The 14,593-nt window shown below is 38.2% G+C and overlaps 1 protein-coding gene across 1 annotated transcript in view; it reads left to right on the top strand.

Annotated features, from left to right (window-relative positions):
- The window catches only part of ELOVL4 (ELOVL fatty acid elongase 4), a 42,273-nt gene that overhangs the window by 13,110 nt on the left and 14,570 nt on the right, over nucleotides 1-14,593 (top strand). The window contains exons 2-3 of the mRNA XM_087718824.1: nucleotides 5,569-5,756; nucleotides 9,716-9,796. Coding sequence (XP_087574950.1) covers nucleotides 5,569-5,756; nucleotides 9,716-9,796 — 269 coding nt within the window. The remainder of the gene's footprint in view (nucleotides 1-5,568; nucleotides 5,757-9,715; nucleotides 9,797-14,593) is intronic.

Raw genomic sequence — 14,593 nt, forward strand, 5'->3', positions numbered from 1 at the left:
GGAATTTAGGGTTGAGAAATAGTTTTGGTAAACGATTGGGAAGTGAATTAAGATAAATCAGGTAAAGAATGTTTACATGATTCATGTCCAAACTTCTGGCCCTACTTAGATATTTGAACTACAATCAGGCCAGGTTAAAGCTTGGAAGTGATTAGGATTTGGCTAGCATGTGGAAGCTGTGGTACAGAGACTGAATATGATGAAGTCTTTTAGACTTCACCACTACATTAGAAGTGAGGCATAGTAAACATGCATTTCGAGAAGCCAGTCTTTCCATCCCATGGTTCTTCCGAATCCAATTTAAAATATCCCAAAGCAGTTTTATCTACACAAACTGAGGACTGCTATAAACCCAAAGGTTTGTTAATAATTTGTAAATTTATACAATTTGCCAGAAACTCCAACCAATTCTAGAGCAGTCCATCAGAGTTCGCTTGTCAATTATTAACTCACTTTCTGAGTTAATGAGGTGCTAATGCTTAAACACTCATCCCTTCTCTGTCTTCATATTTGTTTGGTTTTGTAAATTTATAAATTTTTGTTTGGTTTTGTATTTTTTTTCGAATTCAGTATCACATCTTTTAAAAGAAGATAGCCTTTTCACAGTTTTGATATATCAGATCAAAAGATAAAGTACTTTTGGAAAAACAAATGGCTTTCCATCCCAGCTGCAACTATTTGAAACTCATTCACATGGGATACAATAGAAACACTCTTTAGTCATACTTCATAACTCATCGTACAAGCAGGAGAGAGAGGCTTCTTTCCTCTATATAGCATATACTTTGTGACTGCAAAAGCTACTGGATTTATGCCTGGTGCACTGGCTTCTACAGGAAGCCAAACTTCGAGGGCAACATAGAATAGAAATCTATACATTCATACCTGCATTTGAATTATAAAAAAGTGGATGCCAGCTAAAAAATATAGGCCTATTTACCTATTGCATTGAAGGGATTCAAGGTACTAATTCATCCTGAGTCCTTGACTTATGGACAGTTGCAGTGCTTTGTGATTGTGTGTTAGAGCCGAGGTGGCGCAGTGGTTAAATGCAGCACTGCAGGCTACTTCAGCTGACTGCAGTTCTGCAGTTCGGCTGTTCAAACCTCACCGGCTCAGGGTTGACTCAGCCTTCCATCCTTCCGAGGTGGGTAAAATGAGGACCCGGATTGTTGTTGTGGGCAATATGCTGACTCTGTAAACCGCTTAGAGAGGGCTGAAAGCCCTATGAAGCGGTATATAAGTCTAACTGCTATTGCTGTTGCTATTGTTATGGTAGTTTTGCCCAAAACTGGCATTTACTTCCATTGTTTTCCTTAATGACCACTGCATTTGCTTAACAATGTTCATAAAAGATGTAAAATCAGGTCAGTCACATAACCAATCATTTTTTTTTTACCATAATGATATATGAGACAGTAATGGTCAGGCTCTATTACAGTCATATGTGAAGGTCTACTTGTGTGACAGAATATGTGATACCCTGCTGATTTTTGCCTAAATTTTTTGCCTAAAATAGAAAAAATTAGCACGGAATATAGTAAGGACAATTATGGGAAAAGTATAACTGTAGGAAACCAGAACAATGACAAAAGTTTGATAAATGCCTGGGAAAAAGTTCTATCAGATGGCAAGAAGATGTAACAAAAGAGTCCATGCTAATTCTATTTTAATATCTCTCATATTTAAAAGTATTTATAGTTAAGATTTATAAAAAAATATAAAAATATGAACAGAGCAACTCTGCTATATTACATTAAAATGGGTATGCTAAATATTTTAAAAAAATCCTTGAAACTAAGTGATGAAGATACTAAAATAGACAGTAATGTAGCTGCTTCTTTGAAACCGTTGAAATCTATTCTTTGAAAGAAATAGCAACAAGCACAGAGAAATGCAGTGTTGACATGTTGGGTTGAGTAACTCTGTATCTGTCAGCTAATGCTGAAGAAAACTCTTGACTGGTTTAGCACTCCCAGTCAGCAATGAAGAGGAGACCTGCTTGGGAAAACTAAGATAAATCAATGTACTTAGAGTTCTTTACTTCCAGCAAATAAGGCCCATTATTCATTCATTTAACATATTTATATAACCAACCATCTCAAAAAACGTGACTTTATTCCTATATTCATGTACTTGGAATAAGTACCGAGCTTGGCATTTATTCCTTAGTAAATACTTATATAATTAAGCTTTATTTTCCAAAACAAAGAGGATATCTGAACTCTCTTTTTTTTTCTTACAAGTTCAATTCAACTTTTCAATCTGCTTTGTTTGCCCAACCTAAAAGTAGAGTGCAAATATATCCCCTGTATTATCAGAGTTCTCTAGGTCAAAATCAAGTTTTAACTACATCTGTGAGTGATGATCAGAAGCATTTATCATCATCTGTGGCAGCAAAGGAAGTCACAAAATGAACGTGATTAAATATCAGAACCTGATTTTTTTTTTATCAATTGCTGTGGGATGCAGAATAATGAATCACAACGTATATTTTCTTTCCCTTTGTAGTTGAGACTTAGATAACTTAAATCATGTTCCCATTTTGCCCTTAGCATTTTGTGTCCCCACCTTATATAGCTTTGTGTGGATCTGGGTAGCTTTTAGGTGCTGAAAATCTGTCAAATCCCTGTGGACAGGATATTCCTTCCTTATATAGTGCTGGGCCTGCAGCAGTTGATAATTGCTTAACGTAATTCCTTGGATTTGAGCTCTTCTGTTCAAGGGAAGGAAAACAGCCTGTGCAAATTATATTCATCAATTTCCTATTTGACTGTCATTTTTTTCACCTCTGCTGCCTCCCCAAAGGAAGGAATAGTTAATATTGTCTTAGGGAAGAAAGGAAGCAAGCAAGCAGTTCTTCTTCTGTGGTTTCTGAAAATATCAAGTGACAGGCTCATATTTAGACAGATCGATCCTATGGAGATCAGAATGAGGAGAAATTTGTGATGAGAAAACTGCCAGACTTTTTTCAGATGAAATCAAAGGAGGCAAATCATTTTTCTTTTTATGTTTCAGTGTCAACTGTTGTTGTTACTACTGTCTTTGTTTCCCATTCTAATGGGAAACTATTCTAATGGGACCCATTCTAATGGGTCAAAAATTAACTGTATACTACCAAAACGTAGAGCTGACATTTTTTAAACATGCCTAATTTCTCGTTATTATGTTTGGAGCCTGGGAATAGTTATGGCAGAGACAACTGTTGCTGTAACAAAGAAGCCTCCAGACTTCAGCTAATTCTGGAACCGAGCACATCACATCAAATGAGCCTTAGTGTAAACATAAAGCCACCACAGATTGGCCTCCCCCAGCAATTTTCCCTGTGAATCTATCCCATTGAATGTGTATGCCAATTATAAAGAAATTTTGTGTTTCATTCATACATATTTATATTCCTTCATGTATATTTACATACCTCTTCCTCAGCAGCTCCTTTTAGATATCATCAGGTGTATCAGGATAGATATGGAGTCAGCTGAACAAAATCAGCTTTAAAAAGGTCCCTTTTGCGGCTGAAAGAAAGGACACAACTTACATTTTCCAAAAAGTCAATCGAAACTGTACGTTACAGTTGTACATTTGTAGGCAAACTTCAGCTCAGTTTATATAGAAATACTTTTAATCAAACCTAATCCTTCATAATCCTGTAAATCCTGTAAATGTCACTTGAAAAGTCAATGTTCAAGTAACAAGTTTTTTCTATTAAAAGGGTTATCTAAAAAAAAAAGTCCCAGCTGCACAGGGGAATCAAAGAAGGTTGCAACTTTCTCCCATTCCTCTTTAATCTATCAATGGGTGCCATAATGTGAAAAATTGAGGGTGGGAAAGAAAGAGAAGAGACAGAAATAATATCATAAAACAGAGCAGGCACTCTCTATGGAATGACAATTCAGCCCAAGGGAAGAAATGTTTTAAAGAATTCAAAGAGACTCCACCTTAATTAATTCATTATAAATTAGGCTGGGAATTCCTATTACAGTTTCCTGAATTATAAATTGACTCTAGATTAACAATCTTTGTTTTCATGGTTCCTTGATCTTGCCCAGCTGCATGGAATTTGACAGCAATTTCTGTTTGAGAGGTGACTACAGCATTTTATTCCAGCAATATTTGTTGAGTGAAATCTATCCTTCCTTCTTTCTCAAATATAGTAATTTTGATTTCTCGTATCCCAGTTAGATTGTGTGAACTGTTATCAGGTTTAGCAAATCCCCACTCTCCTCCAGAACTCACATAGCATAATCAAAGCATGTGAACATTATTAGCAAGGTAACCCTACTACTACAGGTACCCAGGTATAGCAATAGCAATAGCAGATTTTTATATACCGCTTCATAGGGCTTTCAGCCCTCTCTAAGCGGTTTACAGAGTCAGCATATTGCCCCCAACAACAATCCGGGTCCTCATTTTACCCACCTCGGAAGGATGGAAGGCTGAGTCAACCCTGAGCCGGTGAGATTGCTGATTGCTGATCTATAGTCAGCTGAAGTGGCCTGCAGTACTGCACTCTACCCACTGCACCACCTCGGCTCTATCAGCACCATTGTGTCCCAATCTCTCTTTTCTTCACCATTTATCTTAACGGTGTGCTACTGATGTCTTTCCCTTTCTGTTAGGATTATATATATTAATGCATTAACTTTTTCTTCCTGGATACTCCCAGAATTTACATCCCCTCTTGCTATAGTTACTTTCAAACATGTGTCAAAGGAAGTCCTCTTTAAGCAAGTCCAATGGAATGTTAAAGAATAACTATTCTTCCAAGCATTTTCCCCCCTCCACCAATTGATGATGATGAAGTTATCCATTCATTCATGTCTGACTCTTGACGATTTTGTGAGCCAGGTCTCTCTACATCTTTTGATGTTGCACTACTTCTTTGAGTTCTTTTATGCTCAGGCTAGTGTGTCAGCTTTGATGGGGCTCCGCCAATCAGCATGCATATCTGTATATGCGATAGAAAAAGTTCTTTCCTCTCACATCAGTTCAACAGAACATAACAGTTCTAATGTCAAAAGCAGAGTTAATACTGTAAAATGATCTGAACGTATAAATATTAATGCATATAAGACCACCGCACATGATTGGTTCTTGGATTAAATGTTATACACCAAGCCTTTGTTCAAACATTTTTTTTAAAGTCATAAAGCCACTTAAATATTTGTGGTACTCATTTGTAAATTTACATAACATTTATAATGTAATCCAAAGCATAAAACTCTTAAGTCTGCAATTTTGTCCATATGATTTAGCGTGAAACGGCAATATCAGTTTTCCAAAGCAACATTGTTTCGTTGTTAAAATAAAAAGGCAGCCTGAATTTGCAGGAGTATCAAACATCTTTTGAAAAAAATGAATCCTCGGGGAGAAAGCAAAAATTGACACATAGTGTACACAATTATTGTCCCATCAAAAAAGGGGAGGAAACCGAAAACTAGGGGAAAGAGGGAAAATGCCACCGGCCGGCTAAAACGTTAACACTCCAGGCTCTCCATGTATGTGAATTTATTTTAAAACATGATGCAAAAGCCTATTCTCAGACATATTCTTTCTGTTTCCTTCCAGATAAACGTGTTGACAACTGGCTCATGATGCAGTCTCCTATTCCAACTTTGATAATAAGCACACTTTACCTCCTTGCTGTTTGGCTTGGGCCTAAATGGATGAAGACAAGGGAGCCTTTCCAGTTTCGCTTCTTGTTGATTTTTTACAACTTTGGAATGGTCCTACTTAACTTCTACATTTTCAAAGAGGTATTTCTACTTTCGTGCTGTACATGGATAAAGACACATATTAGATAGGCCTGTAGTGCACAGACAGATTATATAAAGATAGCTACATATACTGTATATCCGGTCTTATACTTAGAAGTCAATCCTACTGAGTACAATATGTCTAATTGCAAGGGAGTTCTATTTAGGACTGTAGCCATAGTTGCTATAAGTAGTCCTCAACTTATGGCCTATTGCTTAGTCATCATTCAAATTTCCAGTGGACATACCTAGGGCAGTGTTTCTCAACCTTGGCAACTTGAAGATGTCCGGACTTCAACTCCCAGAATTCCCCAGCCAGCATTTGCTGGCTGGGGAATTCTGGGAGTTGAAGTCCAGACATCTTCAAGTTGCCAAGGTTGAGAAACACTGACCTAGGGGATACTTAAGTGGATTTCAAGTTTTGATGTGCCCACCCCACACGATTATATTACTTCACATCAGGCAATTGGCTACTAAGCCGCATTTACAGTCACTTACAGCATCCCTCAGTCACATAGCTGCATATTACAGTGGCTTTGCTGAAAACCAGCATTTACTTCCATTTTTGGCAAAACCCATGCCCATAGCAAATAGCAATAGCAATAGCAGTTAGACTTATACACCGCTTCATAGGGCTTTCAGCCCTCTCTAAGCGGTTTATAGAGTCAGCATATCGCCCCCACAATCTGGGTCCTCATTTTACCCACCTCGGAAAGATGGAAGGCTGAGTCAACCCTGAGCCGGTGAGATTTGAACCGCTGAACTGCAGATAGAGTCAGCTGAAGTGGCCTGCAGTACTGCACTCTACCCACTGCGCCACCTCGGCTCTATCCCCTCAGCAAACCTTTGGTTCTCACTTAATGATTGCTGCAAAAAAGATAATAAAATCACGTCAGTCACATGACTGGCCCACTTTACAACCTGTCATGAATTACGGTTGTGATGAACAGTCATAACTCAAGGACAACTTGCTCTTGTGACTCATTATTACAGGGGAAAATACAAATATTTGGCCAGCCTGATTTGCATTCAGTTATCAATTTCATTGAAATTGTTGAGTGGAGTATGCCGACTTGAAGCTTGTGGCTTCTTACTGTGAAGGACAAGAAACAATATTAATTCCCTTCAATAACGCCCATTCGAAACTCAGGAACATGCATGAATTATTTAGCACCACCAATTATGTTAAGTCATGACATGTTTTATTTGGTTTTAGCTTAGCATAGTTACATGAAATCTATCTAAACCATGGCTTATGGTCTAGAATTATGTGAGAATTCATTTCTTAAGGTTAATTTCAACAAACCTTGGTTGAAGATAACACAAATGCAGAGATTAATATCAGGTCTGCCACAATATTCCAGCAGTATTTTTATTCGGTACATTCTTATAGCAAAGCACAATATAAGCAGACAGTGCTTGCAATTGCATCTTGCAGAGTATGCAAAAGCATAACAAATTTGCCTTCACTAAGGAACCAGACATCTTGAGCCATCTACCAGAAGAGCAGGTGGCTATGGCTGTCTCAGCACTCCAAATTCTACCAGCTGAGCAGGCAAATCTAGGGCTGCTCTTAGTCTCCAGCATTTTTAAAAAAATCTTGCCTGACTCTTGAAAGAAACATTAGATAATTAAATGTTTAGATAATTAGATGTTTATCTTGGTATGTTTTTTTTTTTTAAAATGATGTGATAAACAATCGTTTTGGAATGTTAGCTTCAATTTTTGGTGAAGTTTTTTTTTGTCTTCTTCTCTTTTTTTTCTGCAAGGATTCCTGAATGTGTTTTTATTTGATGTAAACATTTTATGTAGTGGTGATAAAAGGGACCGTATGTGTTGTAATTAGGGCCAGAGCCATGAGATGACACACACACACAAACCCGCCCCGGCATGTGAATTGCTTAAAGGGGCTTTATGACAACATTTACATCATGCTGAATTGATCCTGAGTAGCAACAGGGAGAAGAATCAGTCACAAACCTGTAGTTCAGTAAACTAAATCATTTCTATTCTCTGACCATATTTCAGAGGTACTATAACATATTAACCTAGTAGGAAGGGGTAAATAATGAGAAGGTCACTCAGATGGGTTTATCAAAGACATTCCATTGCCATGTTGTTATTTACACTGTGTTTGCCTTTCTCTTGTCTTTGAAGTGTAGTAAGCCAGAGGTATATAAACTGTGATTCTGCTTTGCTGGGAGCTGGGTATACACCGTACTGATCCCTGCTTAATCAGTTCAAAGTGATTTGGTTGCTTTAGGGACAGCGGTTTCAGCCATAACAATGTCTAGAGCCAATTACTGTAGGAAGAGCCTCAATATTCTGTAACATTGCACACAATGTCTCATAACCTAGTTATGGTGTCATTATCATATTATGTTATTTAATCCAAAACCAACAAAATCAAACATAGTGCATTAAGTAGCTATCACAAAGATGGCTGGAATACCAATACGATGATTAATAGCTATCAAAGTGTAGCTGTTCATGGTCTATAATGTCATTTTGATAAGATATACAAGCAGTTGTATCACTGATGATTTATACCAAGAGTGTCAAACTCACGGCCCGTGGGCCGGATGCATCATGTGCTCGCTCTGCGCCCATCCAGTTTAGCGAAAGGAAGTCACAGGACACCACCGTGACGATGTGAGTTTGACACCCCTGGTTTATACCAAAGTTAGCATGAACTCACCCATACATAAAGGCAACTATCTGGTATTGTATCTGTATAATGAAACAGGTATGATCCCTCACTAATACATTCAATGTCCAGTTTTATTGCAGTAATTACCACAGTCCTTCTAAATTATTGATGTGAAGGCAAGGCTGCACTTCATCACAGAGTATTAAGAAGCTTGCTTTTCTTCAGATCCTGTTACAGCAGTAATCCTCTTTCTGCTGAATAATCTGCACATGAGGGGAAGGGCTTTGCCAAAGGAACAAGTTGCTTGAAGCACCCTTTTTCCAACCTGGTGCCTTCTAGCAGCATTCACAAACTTCCAAGTTAAGACAGGGATTAGCAGTATTTTTCAGGTTGAAGGATATGCTTGGGTTTTTTTAATTTATGGTATGCTGAAAGCCACTTCCAAAAAACTGTGAAGGACCAGGAGAAGGAATATGCTTAGGACAAAAACTTAAGTTTGATTTGATTTGAATATACACCGACAGACAGATCTAATTTCATATGTATAAATTCAAGAAATATGATTGTTGGGTTAAGGCATAATAAAAAGTCTTAGTGTTGAAAGTCTTAAATGGCTTAGAAACTGAACTGCAACAGAATAAGGATTACATCTTTTGGCTCTAATAGCTGTTTTTTCCAATCCAATAAAAGAGAATATTTGTAACTCAGGATTGAAATGAGGGGCTCTTGGTGCTCTCTGAGTTTGCTTGTTTTCTTGCAGAGCAGGGGTGAAATTCAGCAGGTTCTGACAGATTCTGGAGAACCGGTAGCGGAAATTTTTAGTAGTTCAGGGAACCAGTAAATACCACCTCTGACTGGCCCCACCCATATCTATTCTCCGCCTCCTAAGTCCCAGCTGATCAGGAGGAAATGGGGATTTTGCAGTAACCTTCCCTTGGAATGGGGAGGGATTGGAGATTTTACAGTATCCTTGCTTTCTTTTGTGCTCTTGCTTTCTTTTGTGCTAATAGTTGTGAGATGCCTTCAGTGGAATAGAAAAAAACACAAGAACTAAGTTAAATGAATAAATAACATAAGTTTCCATGTTCTCTCACACCAAAAGCTTTGGGATGGTGTTCCATAGTACCTCCATGGGGATTGGGTACCCCAGATCAAAGGAAACAGCCTAGGATTTATGTGGCACATTGAGCTTAAGTGATCCTTTGAGAGGAAAAGGAGAGTAGAAATTTAAACTCAAGCTTTATTAAATGGTGCTAGTTAGTTTAGAAAGAAATTTTTGCAATATTAATTTGTGAATTCCTACTTTCAGCTGTTTTTGTCATCAAGAGCTCGAGGATACAGCTATATCTGCCAGTCTGTGGATTACTCTGATAATGAATATGAAGTTAGGGTGAGTAGCAATAACAATTATTCCTATATCACTTAAATTATTTTTATAGGTTGAAATTACTCTGTCTCTTCCTGTCCCCTAGTGAAAAACTATTTCAGCACGCAGATAATGTAAGAGCTTCGCTACATGTTACTTTCAAGAAGTTTTTAAAAGTGTATTTAAACTCATCACTTTATTTTAAAGAAACATGCAGGACCTTATAAGAATTGGGATTATTCCCTTGTTTCTAGCCATATCTCTTCCATCTCTCTCCTCCCCCTCAATTTAAAATTATACTCCATGACTTTTTCTATGTACTTCAAATTGGTTTAAATACTATATGAGAAATACCACGAAACAGGTAAAATGTCCTGCTTCTGGAAGTATGTGTTTTTATTGCTTAGGAACAAATAATTTCCCCTATACTTAAGAATTGCAAGTTGAATGTGTGCAATTTAAAAGGTACATCATCTAAATATCATCAACTGAGAACATGGGAAATGTCTCTAATATAATTTATTTTACAACTAAGTCACATTTTGCCTTAGCCAATTCAGGTTGTCCTTAACTTACATTCAAAATCACAACAGCACTAAAAAAAAAAATGATTTACGACTAGTCCTCACATTTACGTTTGTTGCAGCATCCCCATGGTCACGTGACAAAAAATTGGGCGCTTGACAACCAGCATGTATTTACAATAGTTGCAGCGTTCCAGAGTGATGTAATCACCATTTGTGCCAGCTGGTTTTCAACAAGTGAAGTCAATGGGGGGATTTGCTTAACAATTGTGTTATTTGCTTAACAACTGCGGGGATTGGCTTAACACCTATGGCAAAAAAATGGTCACAATACAGGAAGTCCTGAGCCCAAAATTTATGATGCTAAGTCAGATGTTTGTTAAGTGAGTTTTGCCCCATTTTATGACTTTCTTGCCACAGTTGTTAAGTGAATCACTGCAGTTGATAAGTTAGTAACCTAGTGGTAAAGTGAACCTGGATTCCCTGCTGACTGCTTATCAGAAGTTCCTAAAAGAGGATCACATGACCCCGGGACACTGCAACCGTCATAAATATGAATCAGTAGCCAAGTGTCTGAATTTTGATCATATGACCATGTGGATGCTGCGACAGTCACAAGTGTGAAGTCACTTTTTTCAGTGCTGTTGTAACTTTGAACAGTCATTGAATGAACTGTTGTAAGTCGAGGACTTGCCTGTATTGAACCCTGACTCGCTTAATGGCTGCCTTGCTTAGCAGTGGAAATTCCGGCTGGAAATCAAGAACTATCTATACTGTATTCTTACACCTTTCCAGAGCCCTTTGTTCCACCCAAATGGAGACACACAATAATTCACACTGATTTTTTTTAGAATGTCATGGACTGTCTCTGATATGAAGACATCTGAGATTATTCTGAGAGCAATTAGAGACGACTCAAGAGAGCTAGCCTAGAGATGCAGATTCAGATTTAAATGCTAAACACGTTTCACATCTTAAAGTAAGATAGTGATAGCTTCATCCAGTTTTCATGATACCTTTGCAATTTCTCTTTAGGCTTATGAGGAAAATGTGCTGAACCGTGCAGGAAACAAAGTTTAGTTAACATGCTAAGCTACAGGCTGCCAGTGTGAATCAGGCCTTCTAAGCACTGATTTTTGCAAAATAATCAGAGCAATAGATATCAACAAGCAGGCAACTTTATATTTTCAAAGGAAGGGAATGCCCTGTTACTGGATGCATGAAAAATGACTGCTTCCAGCTCATTACGTGGGCTAAAAAGTTGTAAGAATCCTAAAAGTTTATTTGGCTAAAATATTTCAACATTGCCTCCTTTAAAAGATTTTTTTTTAAAGTAATTTATTTCCTTCTAGAAAGTAATAACAATCACACCTATTACCAATTGATAACACAATACAGTATTCCCCTGAAAATAAGACTCTCTTACAATATTTTTCCACCAAAAAAAGATACCAGGTCTTATTTTCAGGTAGGAATGTCATCCACTGACTCACTCACTTGTACAGGTCGCCCCCAGCCTCTTTTTCGCTGTCAGAGGCCTTCAGGAACTTCTTCAGCTTTGGATACCTGCAGCCAAGCTTCGCACACCTCAGCCCATTTCTTCTGCAGCCAGCAAGGCTTTCCCGAAGTCCTCTATAGCCGATAACAAGGCTTTGTTACTGGCTACAGAGGCCTTCAGGAAAGAACACGTAAATGTGAGGCTATTAATTTAGTGGCATTTGTTTTTATTTGATTTCTTAAATATTTCTGGTGCAGGTAATACTAAAGCTTGATGATAAGAAATATTCCGTGGTCAAGAATTCTCTCTCCTCAATGTTATTTATAAATGTTGTGTTTTTATAGCCATATGTCTTTTCAGAAACTAGATAAAGGGAACTGTGAAGCAAAATTGTACAAAAAAATAGTTTTTTTAAAAAAAATCTGAAAATTCCAGTATCATTCTAGCCTTTAGTTATAACAACTACACTAGCAATAGCAATAGCAATAGCAATAGCAGTTAAACTTATATACTGCTTCATAGGGCTTTCAGCCCTCTCTAAGCAGTTTACAGAGTCAGCATATTGCCCCCAACAACAATCCGGGTCCTCATTTTACCCACCTCGGAAGGATGGAAGGCTGAGTCAACCGTGAGCCGGTGAGATTTGAACAGCCGAACTGCAGAACTGCAGTCAGCTGAAGTAGCCTGCAGTGCTGCATTTAACCACTGTGCCACCTCGGCTCTCTTACTGCTACAGTAATAGCAATAATAGCAGACACATTAGGGATGTATAACATCATCCATCAGCCATGCTTGCTGATAATAGTCTTATATTTCTGCTCTTATTTGGTTAGGTTATTTACGTTTTATGACTCTTCAATGTTGACATGATTACAGTCTTTGCGAGTAGTTTATACAATATGTAATTGAAGACAACAACAGAATATAATAATAAGTACTTACAATTTTTTCTAGTGTGGATGTTTATTCAATAATCTGTGGTCTGAGGAGGCCACAGATTTACTCATTACAATTACAATGAATTGGTGCAAGATAGGGCAATTAGTAGGCCTAAATTAGGGGAAACACCTGAGGTTGTATCTCTTGGGTCCATTATGAGAAAATTGATATTCTGGGTTATTGGTTGTATAATGTCTGGCTCCCCAATCATGGATTTATCCCAGTCAGAAATTGTGTATTCCAGAGTATACTTACTGTAATGTCAGGCATGAAAGACTAACTCCATGTGTGAAGGTAACAATTAAACTGATTTATTGCTAAAGCCTAGGCACATAGTCTTTAGCAATAAATAACTAACAATCAACATCTAGATTTAGATAAGGGCCAACAGCAAACCTGTGGCTATCTAACAATTCTAGGCTGATTCCCCCTATTCACTCAGGCATCCCCAGGTTCTGCAATTCCTTCCCCTACATACAGTATATATATATATACTAGTGATGGCTAATTTTTTTGTCATCATGTGCCGAAATCTTGCTTGCCAACCCATAATAGAATGCACACGCAACCCCTACCCCACGCAACCCATCCCCTGTGCATGCCCCTCCCATGCAATCTCATGCATCTCCTGCATGTACCCTGCCCCCCCACACACACACACGCATGCATGGCAAAGATCCAAAAACCAGCTGGCTGGTGGGAGGTGTGCTCACATGCGTGGTGGAGCTGAGCCGGGGTGACAGCTCATGTGCCCACAGAGGGGGCTGTGCGTGCCACCTGTGGCACACATGCTATAGGTTCGCCATTACGGGTATATACGGTACTGTATTAAACAAGTGTGTCGTCCCCCCCGTACTTCAAACTGAAGAAAGAAAAAAGAAAGAAAACCAGTTGTTCATGCATTTAACAACAAACAAAAGGGAGAATAAGTGTGCCACTGAACCTGCCTGGAGACTCCACATAAAAGAACTAGGAGCACACCATAGTAGATAGAATCTCCATCTGCTCACCAGTGGCCTTGCCCATGTAGGGGTTAATTGGCTGCCAAGAATGGTGATTTCCTCCCTGCCACCTCTTTAACCAATCTCTTTATCCTCTTTGAGTCATTTGGCTGCTGTGCTCCCCACATGCCACTCGTATTCAGTTTAGTGAACTTTCGCCAGGGAGTCGACTGGGGATTGCAAACTATCTATTCACACCTGGCAAATGTAAATTGCTTTCTTCTCATCTGTGACACTGATTAATTTTCTGGCTTGAGCAACTGCTTAAGAAGTGCTTTGAGGTTTATCATTTTATTTATTTTCTTCTCAGATGAAAAGTAGGATAATAATAGTTGTTTATAGGTTCTACCTAGAATATTGCTAATTGAATTATTTGCATTTCTCTTTAAAACTAAGCAGCTAGTAGATTAAAAAATATGTAATTGAGCATTAAAGGCAGACTTTGCATATTTTAAATATAGAGCCAATATATATTTTATATATAGAGCCAAGGTGGCGCAGTGGTTAAAAGCAGCACTGCAGGCTACTGCTAGATCAGCAGGTCAGCGGTTCAAATCTCACCGGCTCAGGGTTGACTCAGCCTTCCATCCTTCCGAGGTGGGTAAAATGAGGACCCAGATTGTTGGGGGCAATATGCTGACTCTCTGTAAACCGCTTAGAGAGGCCTGAAAGGCCTATGAAGCGGTATATAAGTCTACTGCTATTGCTATTGCTATTAAATGTTCTTAGGCAGAAAGATGTTAAGATAATGTCATTTTACATCTAATAATTTGTTAGCCGTACCGGTAACATCATAATTTTCATAATGCTTTTCAGAACTTGTTCTTAATTAACATGTAAGACATCAGCTTTATTCGTT

Source organism: Thamnophis sirtalis, unplaced genomic scaffold (genome assembly GCF_051295495.1).
Source record: "Thamnophis sirtalis isolate CommonGarterSnake01/CBP01778 unplaced genomic scaffold, rThaSir2_p1.2 scaffold_6, whole genome shotgun sequence".
Lineage (NCBI taxonomy): Eukaryota > Metazoa > Chordata > Lepidosauria > Squamata > Natricidae > Thamnophis > Thamnophis sirtalis.